The sequence below is a fragment of the Pseudopipra pipra genome, chromosome 24, assembly GCF_036250125.1.
Source record: "Pseudopipra pipra isolate bDixPip1 chromosome 24, bDixPip1.hap1, whole genome shotgun sequence".
In the NCBI taxonomy this organism is placed as follows: domain Eukaryota; kingdom Metazoa; phylum Chordata; class Aves; order Passeriformes; family Pipridae; genus Pseudopipra; species Pseudopipra pipra.
Genome location: NC_087572.1, coordinates 2,218,866 through 2,241,315, shown reverse-complemented (window position 1 = coordinate 2,241,315; position 22,450 = coordinate 2,218,866). Strand labels below are relative to the sequence as shown.

Genomic DNA, 22,450 nt, shown 5'->3' with positions numbered 1-22,450 from the left:
AGCTTAAAACAGGCTCAAGCCTATAATTTATACCGACTTCTTTCAATTAATTTAACTTCCTTGTGTTTCTATTCTCTCTGGCACATCCCCACCGCTTCACATTTATTTATTATTTTAAACAGTTCACTAATTTCTGCTCACTCAGAAGCAGTGAGGAACCACAGAAGCCTAAGGCTCAGCTCTGGCCCTTTTTCATCATCATGAGGGGACGGGACAAGAATTCTCACAGAACCTGACCAGCACAGTGCACTGACCTCTGATGTGGGTTGGTTTTTTTCCCCTCTATCCATCCTTTCTCCCTTTGTTTCCTCTTCTCTCCTAGTTTCCAAAAAACAAGCCCTCAGTGAATATCATCGAAGCATGACAGGCCTGTCACCTGATCGATGGACTCCATCCCTCACTCTCACTTTCTGCCTCTGAGCCGTGATGACTGGGGAGGTGAAATATTGTCAGAGCGACCTGGAAAGAGACCCAGTGATTGTCACCTTTTGGCAGACATCTCCTCCCACCTCCTGCAAAACATCTGGCCAGGAAGGAAAATCCTTCAGAAATCCCTGACACCCAGAGAAGACGGAAAAGCATCGGTGAGACAGGTGCTGACCCGGACTCGTGGATCACCTGGGCTGGAGCAACGTCTCACACACTCCTTCCCACCCTCACGCTCCGTCTTCTGGGACGACTTTCCTGTCTCTGGGAACGTACGAGGTTTTGGTGTGTCTTTATTTGGTCTCACTGTCACTCCACCCTGGCAGAATTCCCGTGAGCTCGGGCACCGGGCACCGCCACCCCTCTCCGAGCAGGAATGGAGGGAAGCTCATCCCAAACGCCACCACCCAGCCGAATCCTGGCTGCTGTGCGCTCTCGCCTCGCTTTGCTCATCGATGTGTGTTGTGTGACACGTCTCGCAGGTGGGTTTTTAGAAACAAAAAAAAAAGGCATCCCCCAGTTTCCATTCCCACCAGGAGAACCTCCCCTGGTCGTTCTCCGGTCAGGCTGCAGCACATCTCTCACTGCTGCTGTCTCTCCTGTCTCACACTGGTGCTCTTCACCTCAGAAAACCGGGGAACACTGAGGCACAGACAGACACGAGGGGACACCAGAAGCTGTTATTTAGCTTCCAAGGATAATTTCAACCATTTTCTTCATGGTATTTTTCAGCTGGGCCTGAGTCCACCACCAGTGTGATAAAAGGTCCATAAAAATGTAGCCAGTCAGCAAAAAAAAAAAAAAAAAAAAAAAGGAAAAAAAAGACAAAATACCTGATGATACCGGTTGCTATGCAAGGGCTCCAGGGGCAAGAGCTGTTTGTTGTGGAAGGCTCTGGCCTGAGGGACCTTTTTCTGAGGGCTTAGGTTCTTAAAATGCTTCTTTTAGCAGGGTTCCTGTGGGAAGGGCTGGTTCTCCTGACAGTGCCTGTGCTATTTTTGTGGTGTTGGAAGGGCAGGTATCTGCTGGAGACAGCCCTTCCCAAAAAGGACGAGGATGAACGGGAAAGGGGCTGGGATTCTCCTCTCTCTTATTAAGTGCTTGATGTTTGCAAGCTGACAGGATCCCTGGGATTGCTGGTGCTCTGGAAGCTGGTAGATGCAGGACCATCACGTGGACAAGATTTACTCTCTGTAGTGTGCCATGGGGTATCTGTATTTATTTAATTACTCCACGAGACCACTCCATATGCACTAGGGGATGAGGCAGGATCCTACTTGTTCCATCCAATGCCAAGACAGGTTGGCCTGAGTAGGGTTTGGATCTTGTTAGAACAAACCTGCACTCAGATGAGCCTGGGTTAGAAGTCCCTGCAAGGAAACAGGCTGGCAGGAAGGACTTCAGCCATCTCTCCTCTTCCACTGGCACCAGCCTTTCCAAAAGAGCTGGTCTGGGAGAAAGGCACAGGGAAGTTTGCTTGCAGATGTGTTGGTGAACAAGCAAAGGCTGCCCTTGTGCTGGCTTCAGAAGACAGGCCAACCCCAAAGGTCTCTTCAGTGGATCCTTTGCCAGAACATACTCCTCCATCACCAAGAGGGAGAGGTCAACACCTCTGATACAGACAGAGCAATAAACATTTTATAATGTACAATAAAAGATTAAAGGCATCTCTTGTGTCCTTGTAACATCTGAATTTGGTAATTTTATATTCACCTGCTCCTAGCAGAACACACCCCACAGAACTGGGGGGCTTTCCCTGTATTTCCCAGTGACTAAACCCAAAATGTCTGGATGGAGAAACCCAGGAAGGTTCAGAGTTCACTCTGGCTGCAGGACAAAAAAAAAAAAAACCTGCACCATAAATAGCACCACAGCCATACCTAGCAAAATCCTTCAGACACGGCTGTTATCTCCTAAAGAAAGAAACAGCATTTGGAATCCATAGCCCTCCAAAGGGAGATTTGGGACAGATGGTACAGCATGTGCACAACGATAAGGGAGATGCTCTCTCCTAATCCGGGAGCAGACAGCCAAGCAAACAGCCCTCAGAAGGTGCTCAAGAGGAAACTCACCCGGGGAATTTGGCAGGTGGGGGGGTTGTGTGGCTGTTTTTAAAGACAGTTGTCCCTGGGAATGAAGACCAAACCCCCTTTGTTATTCCCCAGCGAGAGGTTTAAGCCATTTCTTTCCTAACAGAGATGGGACCACTCCTTTGGTAGAAGAGAATTAAAATGTAAAGGGTCGGTGTCAATATTCACACCACGACAGGGCAGGAGGTTCCAGGGTCATCATGATGCCCCAGAACTGCAGGGTTTGAGAGTAAGGAAATAATGCTGTTAGTGAGGAGAAACAAATGTAGCCTGGCAGTAACTCAGCTCAGAGAGGGACTCCAAGCCACCCAGTTCAGGAAAATATTTTCAGCAACTCAAGACTGAAGTGATGCAACAAGACCACGCTTTGGGAAAAGGTTCTCCCCTTATAGGAGAAGAAAGTTATTTAAAATCTCGCTTTCCTGAGGGTCATAAACATCAAAACTGTTTAGGTATTAAATTCCACTGTCACCCATGACAGTCCAACACCATTAAGGCTCTGGGCCTGTGTGAGTTCAAGCCCATCTTTAGAACAGAGACCTCATTCCCAACAACAGCCGCCAAAAGATACTCCTGAGGTGTTTTACAGTCAATAAAGGGAAGGGATCAGGGAAAAAGAAACCCAAGACACACTGAGGGAAGTCATGCTGGGCCACAGCAGAACATACCCCAAAGGCCACCCACGTTCCCCGCGTGTTTTTCCCTGACTGCTGATTTTGACTCATTGTTGGAGCAGGAGCTGGAAAAAGGAGGTTTCAATAAATACTAAAAAGCAGCAAGTGGGAGTGGGCTGGCATGACAGGGAGCCCAGAGAGCCCTGCAAGTGCTGATTCCCTGCTGATCTCTAAAAGCAAAGGGGAGCAGCCCCCCAGCAGCCCCTGGGGATTAATGCTGCTGATTTCCAAGAATCAACTGAGCAGAGACCGAGGGCACAACAGGAGCAAGAAGCTGCAAACAGAACCCTTTGCCAGCACACTCAGGGCTGGCAGTGTTTAAAGTTAAGTACCACTTGCCTCCATCCTTCCAAGCACTGTAATATTATGCCTACAAGTACAATTTAGCCAATATATTCCTCCCCCACGAGTTTAGGAAAGCGGAGCCGCGGGAGGAAGTGTGGAGCAAACAAACCCTGCACAGCGTGTCCTTCCAACTCACAACACTGCACCAGCCACTTCTCACACCTCCCTCGCCACCACAGGCACCAGCACAAGCTCTGGGCTCTCTCCTCCGAGGAAAATGAGAACATTAGGCATTTTATTCCTTGACAGTTCAATAGCATCCGAGGAGGAAACACCTACACGGCGGAAAGTGTTAGTACAATCTCAGCTGGTAATGACTTTCTGGAGGAGATTTAAATTGGGAGGAGGAACAGGCTGCTAATGCCAGTGTTTGCCAAAGACATGAAAGGTTACCTCACTCCAAAGCGAATGTCACAGCTGCACATCCACTCTCCTGATAAAAATATGGCACCTCTTTGACTGAGTAGTCAGCCTGCACTTCCCAAGGAGAGAGTTGAACATTACACCATATGCTCCCCACCAAATGTAATTTCCCCAGATTTGCAGAAAAGCTTCCTAACGACACATAATGAGCCATTACTGCCGAGGCTGGGAGCAGACGCTGAGCTGACCAAATTCCATCAGCTTTCTAGCATTTGTTTAAAAGCTGCCTGATCAACATGCTTGTTATGCTAAAATATCTTCTGTTTCCTCCACAAATCTGGTGCCTATTAAATTGTCTGATGACCCGGTGGATTAAAATGAGGATGTTCCTCCTCGTTGGTGCTTTAGCCCACACGCCTCGAGGAAGGAGAGCTGGGTTCTCTCTCAGCTCCTGCATCAGCATCAATTTTGTTTAAGTAAGTTCCAAATGAGGAATCTTTATTATTAGTGACAGAGCCAGGGAAGACACAGCTTGAATTTCAGATCCCAGATGGAGGCAGCGAAGCTGGCAGCCAGAAAAGCCATCTTTTTCCTTGGAATCTGGATGCAAAGCCATTGAGTGGCAATAATGACATAGCCCCACGATGCCATTTGACACTTTGTCCTTTTTAGCTGACAAAACCCCCACATTTAGTGCCACCAACTGCTAAATAAAGCCTATTTATACCATCCAGACCTGTTCAGCACAGGCTGCACCTGTATGGCACTAGAAATCCTCTCAGCCAAAGGGAGAATATTACCAGCTTTCCCTATTCCCTGTTTCAGGACATAATTTCTTCCCCCTTACAGCACAAAAGTAGGGAAGAGCTGGTTAGTTTTTTGAGAGGAAGGCAGAAAAAAACCCCCACATAGGAGTTTAATTTCAGTCCCATTGTCTTCCAGCTGCTGTTGGCTGCCTGTAACACATCCATGAACGCTGTTAAATTTTTAATTGTGAGGCCTTTCATCTCAGAGCTCACGCAGGGCTTGCACAAAGCAGCTTCTTCCAGCCTTACTGATGTCACTGGATTCTACTACAGCAAAAAAAAAAAAATAAAAACCATCAACACAGCCCTTGGCTACACTCAAGCAAACACACAGCACGTCCTTCCACGAAGGTTTAATCCACAATCCCTCCCTCCCCCTGCAGTGTCTCCACCATTCAGCAGATATGAATCACTTGCAATGTCAAAGAAGGAAATTTTCAGCCACAAAGCTGCCCAGAAGCCTCGATCCCTTCTCGAAGAGCAGAGCTGGCAGTGTTCATTCATGTGAGAGTTTTACATTCACAAGGAGCACAAACACCTTGGGAGGAGGCACCTGCCTGTGCCCAAAGTGTCCAGCACAGGGAAGCTGATCTGAGCCACAGCACCCTGCAGACACCATCCCCTCCCTGCCAGGGTCAGGTGCTGCCTGTTGAGCAGGATTTCATTCTCTCAGCAGGGCAGAACCACCACCAGAAAGCCTGTTTTAAGAGAAGGTGGTATAAACAACACCCTGGCTGCTGTACATCACTCAGTGGTAACCCCATAAACAGACACATAACAAAATCGTGGAAAATCCTGAATTTCAGCAAAGGAAGCAGATTTCCTGTGGCATTCCCACTGCTCTCCCCCTGCTGATCAGCAGGGACTGTCCATCACTGGTGGAGACAGAGCTTCCCTCTCCCAGCACTGTGTGACTGCAGCAGCTGCTGCCACTGCTGAGTTACTCTGGCCTCCAAAGAGCCAGTCTGGGAGCAGTTTAATATCAGATAAACCCTCCAGCAATCCAGCCAGGCTGCTTTCACCACGGGAGGGGGTGAGAGGCTCTGCACTCAGGCTCCTGCTGCCCCTGTGGCCTTCTCAGAATGCCTGAAGCAAACTTTGTTAGGAGGAGGCTGAAGAAATTCCTCCTTGTGAGGGTGGAGAGGCCCTGGCACAGGTTGCCCAGAGAAGCTGTGGCTGCCCCTGGATCCCTGGAAGTGTCCAAGGCCAGGTTGGAGCAGCCTGGGATAGTGGAAGGTGCCCCTGCCCACGGCAGGGGTGGAAGGAGAGGAGCCTTAAGGTTCCTTCCAACTCAAACTGTTCTGGAATTCTGTGACCTGGACAGCAGGTGAAACTGCCTCAGGACCACATGTAAATTATTCCTTTTTCAGAACACCTAATATGTGGGATTCACTGGTTTAGGAGACAACAACCACCTTGTGCTAATAACCCCCACACTTCCCAATCAGTGCTGCCAAGGGATTTCCCCTTCTCTTCCCATGAAAGGCTCTCTGAGGACAAAATTTACAGATGTAAAAGTCACCCAGGAGGCTCTGGGGGCATCAATAATGTGATATTTGCTGGAGAATTCTTGACACAAAGCCCTAACACTGGCCATGCACCACCCCCAGCTGTACAACCCACCCCCAAACGTGCTGTGCATGGATTCCTCCCTCACTGGAGGCTGTGTTATCTGGGAGTTAGTGCAGTCAGGCAGTGCCAGGCTCTGCTCCAAGCTTCCCTGCTTATCCTTGGCACAAATGACTTCCACTCTCTGTGTCTCAGTCACTGCACATCTGGGACAGTGAGAAAAACTTTCCCTGCTTTTCAAAGCCACTTCCTCCTGTCCTGCTCCAGAAGGGCAAAAGAACAAAATATATGAACCACGACACCAAAAACATCAGTTTAAATTTTATCTCTTTAAGATCATATTAACCAAAAGCATCTCCAAACCAAATCAAATTACTGTGATGAAAATATAATATGATTTCCTCCACGAATAAACCCAATTTGCTCTCCAAATTCCCCCCATAAACACCTAAAGGGGTCATAAGGTCCTGCTGACAACCCTGGGAAGAGCATTTTGAAGATCATCCTCTCCAGCTGCAAAGAATTTGGAGGTTTTATGCTCTGTTAGAGAAGGAGATGGAGGCAGCACAGAGATCAGGAGCTGCTGTTGGATTGTGGCACACAAATGAACACAAGGTCACACTCATCTGGGCAGCCCAGGAAGGCAAGTGAAAGAAGGGCCTCAGTAACACAGGAAAAAAAGAAAATTACATTTAACAGGTACAAAATATTTATAAACTCAAGTGCAAATCTCGTAAAATACTTTTACAAGAGAAATCACAAATGAAACAGGTAAAAACAATCAAAAAAGGCAAACTTTCCAGGGACAAAAGCAACAAGAGAACAAGACAAGCCAGCAGGGAAATCAGCAGCTCCTCCTGAGTTCACAGTAACACACACAGCTTTGTCACACGGAGGAGAACAGCAGCCACAGCTGTTCCTCACAGTTTTAAACCCTCATGTTATCCAAAGGGATCCCAACCACTGCAGGAGATTCAATGCCAAGCTTTAAATCGAGTTTTTTTCCACTTCAAAGCCTGTTTTCCAGCTTCCATCAGTGAAATGATCCAACATCCCATCCTGCCTCTTGAACACCAACTGCACCTGTGACCTGGGAGGAGGCTGTTTGCAGTTCAAAGGGTGCAAAGCACAAAAGCTGCCCCCACAAAGCAGATCACGCTTAAATTGCATCTCCAAACCTGCCCCAAATGTTTCAAAACCAGAGAAACTCCCAGTGACCTTTTCAAAAGACAACTTTTCCAAACACAAACCACTTAAAAACCAGACCAGTTACCAACTCCAAATGCAGAACACAGCAAAATCAAACGGGGTTACACTGGAAGTGGTCGGGAATGCTCTGGAAATCGTGGAGTTGGGCCAAGTTCTTGCTCACCCAGTGGGTATGGCTGTACCTCTGGGTAGCTTTCTTGTTGGACCTTGGGTAATTTCTGCAAAAGGAAGTCAAATAGTTAAAACAAACACAAGAGAAGCGTTGCTATGAGAGGCTGGAACAGCATCTTCTCTGAAAAAAACCTTCTCCATCTCCTTGGGGTTTGCAGCTGGTACCTAATTTTCCTCTGAGGAGGTTTTGAAAGGAAAAACCACATTCTAAGAAGGCACCTTGGAAAGTTGATATTTTAGAAGTTTAAAGCCTGTCCTTTCAGGGACTCTGCTTTGTGCTCTATCACCTTCTTGGCAAAGCTCTTTCTCCCTGGCCCACCACAAAGGCTGAAGGCTCAACTAACAGGCACTTCAAACAAGCAGCAAATTTTCCTCCCAAAGTGCTGCACTCACATTAAATCCTCTCATTTGCACATTCTGAAATAGCAAGGCAAACCCCCACAAAACTCCAAGCAGCCTCAGAAAAGCAAGATTAAAAAACAAATTACCTCAACGAGCTTGGTTATCTCCAGGCCTCAGAGTGCTACAAAGCTTTGTCACATCATTAGAGGCTGCTTTGCCCCTTCTGCACTTTGCAAAAGATAATTTTGAAAGCAAACTCTGTCACCTCTTTTTTTTTTTTCTTCTTCTTCTCCGTGCACAGGGATGAGGGTAACTCAGGAAACACAATTTATAAACCTCAAACCCATCTGGTTTGCAAAGCACAGTAAAATCTTAAGGAGTATGGACAACCATGGGGGGGTCACTCCTGAAAAAACCAGTGGTTTGGAGAAGGAACATCTGCCTGGCACAGGGTTGGCACATCCACAACACAGAGAGTTTTATTTCTGCAGCAAAAACAGGCAGTGAGCAGAAGGTCTCAAGCCAAAGCAACCTGGTCACACCAAGAGCTGGGGAGAGATTTCTTTCGGCCTGTATTCCATCAGAACAGCTCCTTCCCTGGAATGCTGCCCTTGCTGGAGTCCATCTCTCCCAGGTCTCTCTGTAAAGAACAGGGAGTGTGTCCTTGGCCAGTGAAAACCCCCAGGATTTTCCATCCTGCCACTGCAGTCATGTGAGGGATGTGAATCACGGGGCGTCTCTTGAGCAATTCCAGGTCTCCTTCAAAAACTGCAGTGTCAGCTTTAATTTACCCAAAGGAAAACTGACATTTCTTGTCCAAAAAAATGATATTTCCAGAGAGGATTTTTTAAAAAAAGTGTTCTTGAAAAATCCCTGGGTTTGGGATGGGTTGTTTAGGGAGGTTCTCCAGGACAGCTCACAAAAGGCAAACTCTCACTGTACACAGTAGTTTGTGTTGTCTGCAATAAGTGTGTAAGAAATCACAGCTTTTCACAAATTTTTAAGCCTTTCCACAGGTCAGTTCCCTCCCTTGGCATTGTGAGTCCCAGGTCTTAAAGCAGAGGGAATATTTCCTTTCACCCCCAGCCTGAGGGCAGACAAGCTGTGCAAACTACCACTCTGACTCACTCCAGGAAGAGGTTTGAGCTCCTCTCCAGAGGAAAAAGGAAAGTCTCAGGGGCAGCCTAACCCCACAAATACTTGGAAAAAGCTATTACCTCAGTGCCTCACATAACCATCTACCCCAGGGCTCAGAGGAAGAGTCCTTCTGGCCATTACACCCGAGGAAAGGGGACAGTGACACCCTAAATAAGTTCTGTTCCGTGGCAGTTCAGATTAAAACATCCCTCATCCTTTCACAGCAGTTGAGACCAAACTACAGATTCAGGATGAGACTTTCAGGCAAGTCCCACTCATTTAGAAACCAGGAGCTCTGATTATCTCTGCAAACTCCCCTGCAAGCAGAAGCCATGTGAGAGAAGCCCCTGGACCAGGACTATCACCCCCTAAGAACTGGTAACTTCTTCCCACTCCCCTCACCATAAACCTCCTAGAAATCTGCTTTATCAATTCCTACCCCATCCCCTACTCTAAACCCCAACCCATACCTCTTGAAATTTAGGGTTTGGAGGTGGATTTCATTTCCTTTGAAGTGATATCTCCCTCCCAGGCTCAGCCACTAAAGGCAATTCCTCCTTTATGGCAGCACAGCCCCAGTCCTGCACCTTCCCTGCCTGCTCTCCATTCAAGCCAAATGAATTTGGGCAGGAAAAAACTCTTTCAAGATTAAGTTCTTTTTTCCCCCTCAGCCAGCTCAGCATCAATCAACAGACCAGATCCTTTCAAGGCACAGTCTGCAAGCACAGAGTTCATTTGTATTTCACAGATTTGTTTCTCCATATGCTCCCTTACACTGTTCTCCCTTTCCATCACCTTAAACACACTGTCTGTTTTTTAAAGATATTGATCTTTGTTATTACAGTAAGAACCAGATGGTTTGTGACTCTTTACAAGGTATTTCCTCCTCCTCTCCCTTTGATTCAAGAGTGATCCAAGAAAATAATTTATCAGGTTTCTGCCAGGTTGTAAGAATTGCTAAAAACATCATAAACCTCTAGCAAACAGATCAGGCCTCAAGGAGAACTCCTGCTGGAATCCTGCTAGGAAAAGGTCAGCTTCCCAGGGACCTGAGGGCCAGGGATGGGACTTGGAGCAACCTGGTTTAGTGGAAGGTGTCCCTGCCCATGGCAGGGGGGTAGAACTGGATGATCTTTAAGGTCCCTTCCAACCAGTCTATGATTTTGCTCCAAACAACACAGTTTTAGGAGCCTCATTACTTGAGTGGCTGATATAGACCCAGAATCGCTGAGGGAGATCTCCTCAAGAGGGAAATAATTCTATTTACTGCTGGATAAAGGGCAATAACGAGGTGCAAACGCTGACAAATGGTCAGCTGGCAGAAATCTTGTGTGGTCAATGATCAGCCACCCATCGCCGAGCAGATGTTCAAGTCACATCTCATTTTTACAGCTGCCACAACGCAGCCTCAGCAGCATTTAAACCCCTCCAGGAAGCTGCAAATAAATTTATCTATTCAGATTGAGTATCATCCAGAAACCAGAATGAGAGGAGGCACAGGCAGAGCCATGGGTTGTCTCCCAACTCACTCGAGATGGCTCGATGTGAAAAGTTTATTCTGAATATAAAAGGATTTCTTTCAACCAGTCAGCATGACTTTTAGCACTCAATCACCCAATATAATAATATATAATATATATATAACATATCTAAGATATATAGGGGAAAGTTATATTTATACATATGAAAGTTGTATTTATAGAGAACCTGCAAGTGCAAGATAATGTGCAGATGAGGGAAAAGACAAAAATCTCTGCTGTAGACAGCCCAGAATTCCCTCAGACAACCCAGCAGCAGGAGCCAGGATACAAGGAAGAACAGACAGATTACATAAAAGATGGGATAGCAAAGGCAAACATCACACTGAGACAAATGCCAGGAGATTTGCAACTCAAAACAGAGCTAAAGATTTGTAGCAGCAATATATTAGTTACTGCTTCCCAGAGGGAATTCCCTTGCTGGCTCTGAAACCTGCTAATTTTCCTTCATGAATTTCTCGGGATCACTCTGCATTTCCCATGCAAACGATCCATAAGGCATCTGCTGCAGATCCAGGTGCCTGGGAACAGCACACAGGGCACAGCCAGCCCACTGAGAGGGTTTCTCTGTGACAACTGGGAGAGCCCACGCTGTCTGTCGGGCTGAGTTCCAAGCCCGCAGCTATTTGGAAATAAAGAGAGGTTTGCACTAATAAGAAAATCAAATTGTGTGCATCCCAGACAATGTTCTTCCCCGGCAAAATAGAGCTGTATTTCACTCGTCAGCCCCGCTCACTTAGAGCTCCTGCCTGATTTTCTGTGACTCACAACATACGTCTTGCATTTTTAATTTGAAAGGAAGAGAAAACAGGCCATTTCAGCTTTGCCTGCCTTGTCCCCTCTGCATTACTTATGCTGCATTCATGCACTGGAAGCAGCCCTGTGGCTATGCAGCTGCTCCTGTGCCCGGGTAAGTGCAGGCTCCACACAACTGTCACTTCCTTACAACTCGCCAGAAATGACAATTATTGCACCCGTGAACACTCAAAATAACCACAGTGGGAGGCTGTGGCTGGAAGATACCAGAATATTTTGCCCTTCAGAACATCCCAGGCCTCCCCATCAGATGTCACCCTTCAGCTGAAACCCACACCCTGCTCTTTCCAACCCCTTCCCTCGCACCTCTGCTCTGGGATGACACGGCTGGGGGGAGGTGTCAGCTCTGAATCCAAACCTCAGCACTGGAGTAAAGATCCCCCCAGGCTGAGTTCACAGGTTCCAGGGAGGTTTGGAGTGCCCAGCCCTGGAGGTGTCCCAGGAAGGACTGGACGTGGCACTCAGTGCTCTGGGCTGGGGGACAAGGTGGGGATGGGGCACAGGGTGGATCCATGGGCTGGGAGGGCTTTTCCAAGCTTAATGTTTCTGGGATAGTTGTGAACTGACAAGACCAACTTACCTTCCAGTGCTAAGCCAGAGCTCAGCTCTGCTTTTCCCAGCTGACACAGGCCTGTTTTGGGAACATCCCTGACACACAAATTCCCTTTACAACGTTTTTCCCAGGTATCCCCAACCCTGAGACTCATCTGAACCAGCCCTGGAGCAAGACTGAGTCCTGTACAGGAATTGTGTGCCTGGTGGTGCTGCAGCAAGTGTAACAGGCACTTTTTATCCCCCTCTGAAAACAAATACATTAAAAACATCAAAGAACACGAGTCCAGCCAGCCAGGCCTCCTGCCAGGACATCAATTTTTCCCTCCCCACCAGCTTCACCCCATCTCACCTGAGGGCTTACCTGATAGAGGGGGTACCCTTTTCATCAGGTGGGTGTGCACACTCTGCATAGAAACGTTTCTTTTGCTCAACTTTCACTTCTGAAATGCAGGGCCGTTGTTTCAGTCTTTAAAATAATAAATTAATAGTGTTAGGGTGTTTTTTTAGATTATTTGTCAAATTAGGTTGCAGAAGACAGAGAGGGCACAGTGCCCTTCAGAACTATTAAAGACATGACCTCCTTGTAGCCCTGTTCTGTGATTGAAAAAAATATAAGTGTTTGTTTTACTGAAACTGCAAAGATAAAACACCCAAGAGCAAAGCAGGAGGGTCAGCTGAGTGACCTGGCAGGTCACTGCCCTGGTTACCTCGCCAGGAACCCGCAGAGAGCCCTCAAAAGCAGATCTTTCTCATCACCCAGGGCCGTGCCAGGAACAGCAACGCACGGAAAACCTGAGAGCAGCAGGTCTGCAGGGAAAAACCCCCGAAGTGGCACCTCCAGGAGCAGGGGAGAGCAGCAGGAACCATCCCGACCCGCTCCGCTGCTGCCATCTGCAGGAAAAGCGCTCGGGGAGGAGCCCAACAGCACAAACATCCCCGGTTCTGCCTTCAAACCCCTGCCCCAAACTGGCTTAACCACCTCCTTTCCCTTTTGGACCTTCCCTGTCTTCCAGAGTAAATTATTAAGTGCTTTTCCCCCTAATTCAGTGCACGGTAATTAAATGACAAGGGTAAAACCCAGCAGCACACAACCAACAAATTGGTTGAGGAAATAACTGGGATGTTTCTCAAGCTGCAAACTTGCTAAGAAATTACCTTTTCTCCTTCTCCTGTGGGACAATAACAATTTTTCCAGGTTTCTTCCCACTGGGTGTCTCTTCCTGCACAGTCTGGACTATAGTTGTGTCACTTAACTGGAAAGGTCAGGAAAAAGGGGATTAACATGCAAAATAAAATCATTCCATGTAAGTTTTGCTTGTACAGTTACATAAAAATCACACTTTGCTCCACTTGAAAAATCCTCCCCCCTACAAACACAGCACTTGTGTGCCTATGGACATCACCACAAGCACAAACCCAAAGGAATGGAATTAAAAACATTTTAGCTACAAGAATTAAGATGTGAGTTTACTTTAATATCGCCTGATGGCTGCTCAGCTCCTGGAGATTCCCCTTCACCATCCTCTGGAGAGTCTGATTTCCTTGAAAACAAGTTCACTGTTGCTTTGGGAAGTTCTTTGTTTCCAGACCCAGGAGCTGGGCTCTCATCACCAAGGTGAAACAAGGGCACGGCTCTTCCCAGGCAATCCAGGCTTTCCTGGCCTTTAGGCTCCAAGGATTCTTCCAGAATGCAGCTACCAGCAGTTGTAGCATATCCTAAACAATCATCTATCATTGCTTCTAGAGCTTCTCTTTCCACCTCCACCAGATAATTGCCCTCCACGGGCTCATCAGAACCGCTGACAGCAAAGGGGCTGAGATGCAGCAGATCCTGCAGGTCAAGGTCCTGCTGCAGGTGGATCCCACCCAAACCAGCACTTCCACTCAAAAAGCCAGGATAACCCCCAGAACTGACTGGGGAATGCTCCTGGGGCAGAGGTTCCTCTGGTTCCTCTGCAATCTCCGAGGTATCTTCCCTGACTGAGGCCCCGCTGCAGCTGCTGCTCCCGGCCTGCCCGCTCTCCTCATTTCCACTTTGGCTCAGATGGCTTTTTCTAATCAGGTGCTGCTCAGCTTCTGTGCAATCATCTGCCAAGATTTCCTGGATCTCCTCCTCGGTGTAATCGAAAGGAGAGTTCCCTTTCTCACTGCCTGACAGTTCCAGCAGGGAGTCATCCAGCTCAGTGTCATCGAAGCACCTGCTGGTGTCCAGGGAAATGGTCACGTCGTTGTACTTGGACCCACAAAAACTGGCAGCAAGGTCGCCCTGGCCACTCTCATCCAGAAAATGGGAGCAGGGAGAACCTGGGGAGAGGAGCAGCAGGTTCTCTGATGGCTTTGGAGTGCTGCAGACATGACTCAACACACGAACCCTCTTGGCTGACTGCAGGGCCTGGAGCTGCGCTGCGGAATCCAACAACCTCTTGGCCCTGGGAACTGTGTCCTGTTTGAATTCCCGACACAGGCAGAGCCCAGGGGAATGAGGGGAACCGTCTCCCATGTCACTGTCGCTGCCTGGATCTCTGCTTCCAGCTCTAGAGGCCTGTTCTGAGGTTCCTCTGCTCCTGGTGCCCTCTGAGCAGCCCCTTCAGAGGAGGAATCAGCAGGAGTCGGCTCCAACCTGCCAGCAAAACCAACACCAATAAAATGAACTCAGCTGCTTTCCAGAGGTGCTGGGATGTAACAGGGAAGGTGAAAACACTCCTTGATCTCTATTCTTGACTCTTTTGGGTCCTAACACATAACAACAACCAATCCCTCGTTCCTGAGTGTTCCCTCACACGGGGTTTTATCAAGCAGGACTAATACAAACCCCAGTCACCAACATCTCTGTGCCAGCCCCTCCAAAACTGCTGCAAATCACTCACACCAGACCCCAGGAATCACAGCTCACAACCCCAGATCACAGAGCACGCTTCAGCTATTAAATAAAAGCTCCCAGTGTCTCAACCCCCACCCTGCAAAGACACAAATGAACACATAAAAAGTCTTTTTTTGGGTTAGGAAAAAACTGAGCAAGGGAAGAGTAACCCGGTCAGGGAGCAGAGGGGTCATTCAGGAGGGGATTAGTCACTGAGACACTCACACAAAACACACATTACAATCCAAGATCACCAGATAAAGAACCTTCCCGTTTCCAAGTATTCACAAACAAACCCTCTTTTTCCTGGAGTGAGGACTCTCCCCAACAGGAATCTTTGGACCTGAAAGCCCTGCACTTGACTCTCAGCCAGCAGGAGAATTTGGACTAAGGAAAGGTATTTCCTGTCCTCTTTGACCAAGGATTTAAAGGAATGTCTTTTTGTCTTCCTGTTGCTTTGACTACCTACTGCTTAAAAAAGGGAGGGGGGTGTGCAACTGCAGGGATAAAACCTGGGAATTTCTGCTGCTTCCTCTTGTCATTCTGCCTAAATAATAAACATGGGCACTTTCAGAATGATGCTATAGGAAAAAAGAAATACCTGGGGAATGAGCTGTGTGTGTACAAAACCCCCACAGGAACACATGGAGTCAGGAGCAGCCCCAGTGCTTGCCTGGAGCTCTACAATTTACCTCCCAGTGCTCCAAGAAAAACATAAATAAAACCAAATTAAACATGGATTTTGTCCTATGGGGTGTGGCAGTCCAATAATGCAGCTCCTAACCACAGAATCATGGGATGGTTTGGGTTGGAAAGGACCCTTAAGGATCGTCCAGTTGCACCCCCTGCCATGGGCAGGGACACCCAGGTTGCTCCAACTTGGCCTGGGACACTTCCAGGGATGGGGCAGCCACAGCTACTCTGGGCAACCTGTGCTAGGGCCTCCCCACCCTCACAGGGAGGAATTTTCCCCCATATATCCCATCTAAACCTGCCCTCTCTCAGTTTGAATCCATCCAACCAATGGACTTGAAAGAACCAACTCTTTGAAGCCTCTTTGTTGGAAGAGTCTCCCAAGAAACCCACTTGGAGACGTTTCCACTGCTGACAAAGAAATGGATTCTTTGCTGTGGGACCTTCCCAATTTACTCCACCCCATCCTGGGCTGGGTCTGTACTTCCAGCTCTACATCAAGGACTCTGGAAGCAGGACTTGGGTAACTTGGGTGATTGATGATTCCCAAGCCATTCCCACAGCAGTGTGTGGAATTCAGGGGCTGTGCAAGGATTTACTCTGTGGAAATGGCCTGTAACAGCTTAAATATCCTTAAATTGATGTAAAACCAGGCTGCTTGTGATTTGTCCACCACGTGAGATTATCTTCTCTGAAAAGGCAAAATCCCAGATTGGGCTGGGAGGGAATTTAGAGACGATCCAGCCCACCCCCTGCCATGGGCAGGGACACCTCCCACTATCCCAGGCTGCTCCAACCTAGACTTGGACACTTCCAGGGATGGGGTAGCCACAGCTTCTCTGGGCAACCTGTGCCAGGGCCTCCCCACCCTCACAGGGAAGAATGTTTTCCCCAATATCCCATCTGTCCCTGCCCTCTGGCAGTGGGAAGCCATTCCCTGTGTCCCGTCACTCCATCCCTTGTCCAAAGTCCCTCTCCTGGAGTCCCTTCAGGCACTTAAAAACCTGCAGTAAGGTCGCCCTGGAGCCTTTCCTTCTCGAAGGCACTGACACCACCAGCAATTCCTGTTCCTTCCCTCATGGAGCCCAGCGGCCCCTTCTCCCTCCCTAAGGGGCACCGCCCAACCGGCGCCTCAACGGCACCGCCCCAAGGCGGGGCTTTGGGGGCGAGCCCACCCCCTTCGCTCCTCCTCGCGGCCCGCCGGGGCACCGGCCGCTCCCGGAGCGCCGGGAAAGGGGGTAAAACACCCCAAATAAACGAGATAAACGAGATAAAGGAGCCCGAGCAGCGGCCACGGCCCGGCCCTCACCCGCCGCCATCTTAAGGGCGCCGAGGCCACGCCCCTGCGCGCGCGAGGAGCCCTCTGATTGGCCGAGAGCTGCAACCCCCCGCGCGAGGCGCGCTCTGATTGGTGCAGCGCGCCCCCCTCCCCGCCGTTCACCTCCCCATCGGCAGCTCGGCGATCGTGCCGCCCAGGCGCCGGTAGCCGAGCGCCGAGCGGGGCTGATGCAACCCGGGGCAGGTCGGTGGGGACGGGGAGGGGAAAAGGGGGTGACAGGCGGGGGTTTTGGGGGGTCTTGGAGAGTCCTGGGGTGGTGGGGGCTCCGGTAACGCCTTGTTCCTGCCCCCGCAGCCGCCGCCATGGAGCCCGCGCCCGGCCCGCAGGAGAAGTATCAGCTCATCACGCGGAACCTGCAGGTACCGGGGAATGGGTGGGGAACGGGGAGAGGGGATCGGGGCACGATCCGGGGGAATTAGGGCAAGATCGGGGGGAATAGGGCAGGGTCGAGGCCCGGACAGGGGTATTAGGGCAGGATCGGGAGCAGGGCAAAGCGGGGTGGGGGAATCGGGGCAGGATTGGGGGGATCGGGGCAGGGTTGGGGGAAGGATCAGGGGGTGGATCGGGGGGGGGGATTAGGGCAGGAATAGGAGTTGGAGAGGAGGGATCTGGGCAGGATCGGGTCCAGATACCGGGGGGACCGTGGCCGGAGCGGGGGCAGAATCGGATCCGGAGTGGGGGATCAGAGCTGGATCGGGGCCCGGGCAAAGGGGTGTGGGGGGATCAGAGCGGGTGTAGCCCCGGGGATGAGCCCCTGGCACCAGCAGCGCCCCCGGGACACGCGGTGTGCCCAGCCCGCCCACCCGCAGGACTGTCCTGCCCTCCCCAGCTGTGCCAGATGTGCATGTTTTGTGCCCCCCTCTAGGAGGTCCTGGGCGAGGATAAGCTCATGGCCATCCTGAAGGACCGGGAGCTGAGGATCTACTGGGGCACAGCCACAACGGGCAAGCCCCACGTGGCCTATTTCGTGCCCATGTCCAAGATTGCAGATTTCCTGAAGGCTGGGTGTGAGGTAATGGGGTCACACAGGGACCCCACACCCGGGGGGGGTGGTTCCTTGGACTCCTGTCCATGACTTGTGCCCTCTGTGCCAGGTGACAATCCTCTTTGCTGACCTCCACGCTTACCTGGACAACATGAAGGCCCCCTGGGAGCTGCTGGAGCTGCGCACCCGCTACTACGAGCACGTGATCAAGGCCATGCTGGAGAGCATCGGGGTGCCCTTGGACAGGCTCAAATTCGTCCGAGGCACCGACTACCAGCTCAGCAAGTGAGTCCTGGGGCACCTGGGCTGGCAGAGCACGGCCTTCTCCTGACCCTGCCCTGCTCCTGACCCTGCTCCTGGGACACCAGGTGCCTCCAGGGTTTGTCTCCTCTCAGTGAGGCCAGAGCCAGCCACTCTGGGGTGTCCCCATGTGAGTCCTGGGGCACCTGAGCCGGCAGAGCCCAACCTGGGGCTCTGCTGCTCCTGAGCCTGCCCTTCTCCTGACCCTGCTCCTGGGGCAAAGTGAAGGTGCCTCCAGGCTTTGTCTGCTCTCAGTGAGACCAGGGCCAGCCGCTGTGGGATGCTCCCCATGCCAGGTGGGCTCAGTGGTGCCCTTCCCACAGGGAATACACGCTGGACGTGTACCGCCTGTCCTCGGTGGTGACGCAGCACGACGCCAAGAAGGCAGGGGCGGAGGTGGTGAAGCAGGTGGAGCACCCCTTGCTGAGTGGTTTGCTCTACCCAGGCCTGCAGGTGAGGCAGGGGCTGCCCAGGGAGGTGCTGGCAAAGCCAGGACCGCAGGGGTGTGAGGGGCTGGGCGTCCAGGTCGTCGTTCTCCACCCCAACATCCCACCCGGCAGCGGCACAAAGTTGCTGGTGCAGCAGACAGTCCAGAATATTCCCGTCCTTTCCCAGGGTGGGAGTGCCCTGGGAGAGGCTGAGGGACAGGCAGGACGTCTGAAGGCTGAGCAGAGCTGGAGTGGGGCATTTTGGGCCCAGCCTCAGGGCTCTGTGTGTCCCCACAGGCGCTGGATGAGGAATATCTCAAGGTGGATGCGCAGTTTGGAGGGGTTGACCAGAGGAAGATCTTCACCTTCGCAGAGAAGGTCAGGAATAGGGGGGTTTCTGCCGTCCTGGGGCTTGAGGGAGGGCTTGGACACTTGCTGATCCACTGGGAGAAGGGTGTGTGGGGTTTTGGTTGGCACCACAGTGCTCTGTGCTGCAGGGCTCTGGTGCCCTGGGAGCTCACAATGGCTCTCTGGGTCCTGTTATTCTGGATTCCAAAGTCATCTGGAGCCAGGAGCAAGCAGGGATTGTGACTGAAAGGTGATCTTTGGATGAGCATTGTCTCTGACTTGCCTCTTTCTTGCATTTTTGCAGTACCTCCCTTCCCTGGGCTATGCCAAGCGTGTCCATCTGATGAACCCGATGGTTCCTGGGCTGACAGGCAGCAAAATGAGCTCATCAGAGGAGGTTGGTGCCTGATCTGGCTGTGCCAGGGGGGTGTAGAGGGGCAGATTGAGGGCTGGGGGTGGAGAGGGTGCAGCCCTGCAGGCAAGGTGACCTCTCTCTGCTCACATGGGTTTCTAGGGAGTTGCAGCGACTCTCTCATGAGTTTTCTCTTTTGGGCAAAACGTTGGGTGAAGGGGCTGAGGAAATCTCTTGCTGCAGGACTCAAAGATTGATCTTCTGGACCGCAAGGAGGATGTGAAGAAGAAGCTGAAGAAGGCCTTCTGTGAGCCAGGGAACGTGGAGAACAACGGTGTCCTCTCCTTCATCAAGCACGTCCTCTTCCCCCTCAAGTCAGGTGAGGGCTCGCCACGCTTGGGGGTGTTTTCCCCATGGATAAGAAGAGGGGACAGGAGCGTGTCCCCTGAGTGCCACCTCCCCAGCCTGTGGTCCCCACCCTGGGCAGGGTGGGGCAGGTGGTTTTATCTGAGCCTTGAGTTAATCTGAGCCTTAAAATCTGTGTGTCGCAGAGTTTGTGGTGCTGCGAGAAGAAAAATGGGGAGGAAACAAAACCTACACGGACTATGAGGCCCTGGAGAAGGACTTTGCTGAGCAGGTGAGAGCTGGGAGGGGCTGAACCTTGTCCCTGTGCCTGAGGCTCCCGTGAGCAATCTGGGAGCAGCACTGGGAAATGAAGATCCACACTGGGAAGAGGTGTGGAGTGTGGCCCAGTGACGGGGTGCTCCCAGCCAGGAGAGGATGGGTGAAGGATGTGGGGTCACCAGCTGTCCTGGTGCAGGACAGGGCCACATCAGCCTCATCCTGGAACAGAGCAGCAGTTAAACCCTTCTCAGATGTTCCAGATGGAAGCAGAAGTGTCCAAAAGAAGGGCTCTGATGTCTGAGGGGAACCAGGCTGAGGGTTGGGGTTCATCTCCAGTTCCTCCAGTTCCCACCCTGGGCCTCAGACAGGAACCTGTTTGTCATGTACAGGTCGTGCACCCCGGAGACCTGAAGAACTCGGTGGAAGTGGCCCTGAACAAACTGCTTGACCCCATCAGAGAGAAGTTCAACAGCCCAGAGCTGAAGAAGCTGAGCAGTGCTGCATATCCCAACCTGTCCAAAGCCAGTAAGGAGGTGCTGGGAGCTGAGGGAAGTGGGACCCTGGGAAGCAGAGCCCTGACATGTGGGGCTGGGTGGGAGAGAGTCTCTCCAGGGGCTGAGGTTAGAGAGAAGTTCTGAAACTTCAGTCTCAGAAACAGCCCTGGAGAACACTGGGAGAGGTGAGGAAGGCCAATGCCAGGGCTGTTTGCCTGCTCTGGAGATGCTGCTCTGGTGCTTGAGAGGGCAACACCGCAGAGGAGAGGCTGTGCTCCCTGGTGTGGAGACAGGCAGGGAATTCCCTGCAGGGTATTCCCCCCAGGGCCTGCATTTGGGAGTGACTGTGCTCCCCAGGGCTTGGCCAGCTCCCTGAGTTTATGCTGAATGATGTGACCATTCCCTTTGCCCTGCAGAGCCTGGAGAGAAGGGCACCAAGAACTCGGAGCCAGAGGAGGTGATCCCGTCCCGGCTGGACATCCGCGTGGGCAAAGTGATCAGCGTGGAAAAGGTACCACGGGGCGGTGGGGGAGAGTAACCACCCCACATGGACACTTGGGGGGCTTGGGGGGGGTCTGCCCCCTCCCCTGCCACCCCATTCCCATCCCTGCCCCTCCCCTGGCAGCACCCAGATGCAGACAGCCTGTACGTGGAGAAGATCGACGTGGGCGAGGCCGAGCCCCGCACTGTGGTCAGTGGCCTGGTGCAGTTTGTCCCCAAGGAGCAGCTGCAGGACAGGCTCGTGGTGCTGCTCTGCAACCTCAAGCCCCAGAAGATGAGGGGAGTGGAGTCTCAGGGCATGGTGCTGTGTGCCTCCAGGTGAGGGAGGGAGGGAGGAGGGCACCGGGGTGGGAGCGCTCCAGGGGGGACATTCTGGACTGCCCTGTGCTGCCCCAGGGCACTGAGGGGCAGGTGGGGACCACCTTGGGGTGACTCTGCTTTGTCTTCCAGCGTGGGGGAGCCCCGGCAGGTGGAGCCCCTGGACCCGCCGGCCGGGTGCTGCGCCGGGGAGCGCGTCTACGTGGAGGGGTACGAGGGCGGGGAGCCCGACGAGGAGCTCAAACCCAAGAAGAAGGTCTTTGAGAAGCTGCAGGTGAGGGGCTGGGAACAGCTCAGTGTGGCTGGGGCTGCAGGCATTGACTGGGGCTGTGCTTAGGGTGTCCCCGCCCCTGGGTGACCCCAGGTTGGCTGTTTGCCCCTCGGTGCCCACGGTTGTTACTGTCAGCAAAGCTGGGCACTGCTGCCCCACTGCTGATCCTGCCTCCCTGCTCTGCTCCCAGGCTGATTTCCGTGTCTCCGAGGACTGTGTCGCGCAGTGGAAGCAGAGGAACTTCCTGACCAAGCTGGGGAGAGTCTCCTGTAAAAGCCTCAAGGGTGGAACCATCAGCTAACAAGTGCCAGGGCTGCTGCTCGTGCCTCCTGCCTGGCCCCCGCCACCACCTCGGTCTCTGCCATCTCCCCCCTCAGTGCCCCGAGCTGGGGGCTCAGCCCTGCAGGACCTGGAGGCTCTGGGACTGAATTGGCAGCCTCCAACATCCCCCTGGGCCTTGTCTGTGGGCCAGAACTGGGGCCTGGAGGTGGCATCCCACCTAAAGGACTTGTGTGACTCATCCCCACGGCCTTCAGCTCCACGCTGGGGCCATGGGCTCGCTCCCAGTTGTGCCATGGACTGCACTCCCTGCCCCCTGGTCCCGAATGGGACGGCATGTGTGGGTGCTGCAGTGAGGGCAGAAGGGAAAAGCTGCTTCTCAAACCTGTGTTGCTGCTACCAGGGCTGGGACAGCCCAGCAGGACCGTCCCCTGCCCTGCCTGGGCACCTCCTGCTCCACCCTCAGCCCACCAGGGCTGTGGCCACTGGGACTGCTCTTTGGCCAGGAGCCCAGGGAGCACCCATGGGTCTGTTCCAAGCCTGTGGGGGGTGTGGGCCTTAAACACTGACTCGGGATCCATCTGTCATAAACCCAATAAAACATCAAGCTGACTGCA

General features: G+C 51.8%; 3 protein-coding genes across 8 annotated transcripts in view; 2 read left to right on the top strand and 1 right to left on the bottom strand.

The window, feature by feature from the left end:
- FNDC5 (fibronectin type III domain containing 5) overlaps positions 1 to 2,093 on the top strand; it is a 16,529-nt gene extending 14,436 nt beyond the window's left edge. Inside the window, exon 6 of the mRNA XM_064635348.1 lies at positions 323 to 2,093. Within this exon, the coding sequence (XP_064491418.1) occupies positions 323 to 364 (42 nt within the window). The 3' untranslated portion in view covers positions 365 to 2,093. The remainder of the gene's footprint in view (positions 1 to 322) is intronic.
- LOC135402293 (uncharacterized) overlaps positions 1 to 16,984 on the bottom strand; it is a 26,014-nt gene extending 9,030 nt beyond the window's left edge. The window contains exons 1-6 of one of the 6 annotated variants that reach the window (XM_064635333.1): positions 16,904 to 16,984; positions 13,513 to 14,661; positions 13,197 to 13,294; positions 12,403 to 12,507; positions 7,646 to 7,700; positions 6,584 to 7,363 (exon numbers count right to left, since the gene is read on the bottom strand). In XM_064635333.1, the coding sequence (XP_064491403.1) occupies positions 7,307 to 7,363; positions 7,646 to 7,700; positions 12,403 to 12,507; positions 13,197 to 13,294; positions 13,513 to 14,541 (1,344 nt within the window). In that variant the 5' untranslated portion in view covers positions 14,542 to 14,661; positions 16,904 to 16,984 and the 3' untranslated portion in view covers positions 6,584 to 7,306. Of the gene's footprint in view, positions 1 to 4,813; positions 4,972 to 6,583; positions 7,701 to 12,402; positions 12,508 to 13,196; positions 13,295 to 13,512; positions 14,662 to 15,502; positions 15,603 to 16,598; positions 16,808 to 16,903 lie in introns of those variants that run through there. The other 5 variants (XM_064635334.1, XM_064635329.1, XM_064635330.1 and 2 more) reach the window with 5 other exon arrangements.
- On the top strand, positions 16,983 to 22,450 carry YARS1 (tyrosyl-tRNA synthetase 1). The gene is made up of 14 exons (XM_064635316.1): positions 16,983 to 17,116; positions 17,228 to 17,292; positions 17,799 to 17,945; positions 18,028 to 18,203; positions 18,542 to 18,671; positions 18,944 to 19,024; positions 19,299 to 19,391; positions 19,590 to 19,725; positions 19,898 to 19,983; positions 20,360 to 20,495; positions 20,881 to 20,975; positions 21,090 to 21,283; positions 21,416 to 21,557; positions 21,745 to 22,450. Exons 1-14 carry the CDS (start codon positions 17,101 to 17,103, stop codon positions 21,853 to 21,855), a joined length of 1,608 nt encoding a protein of 535 aa, XP_064491386.1. The 5' UTR covers positions 16,983 to 17,100; the 3' UTR covers positions 21,856 to 22,450.

What these genes read in the sequence shown, in the direction of transcription:
- YARS1 (XM_064635316.1), top strand. An exon ending in TCTTCACCTTCGCAGAGAAG is followed by an intron (nt 19,025 to 19,298) that starts GTCAGGAATAGG and finishes GCATTTTTGCAG; the next exon opens with TACCTCCCTTCCCTGGGCTA. An exon ending in ATGGTGCTGTGTGCCTCCAG is followed by an intron (nt 21,284 to 21,415) that starts GTGAGGGAGGGA and finishes TTTGTCTTCCAG; the next exon opens with CGTGGGGGAGCCCCGGCAGG.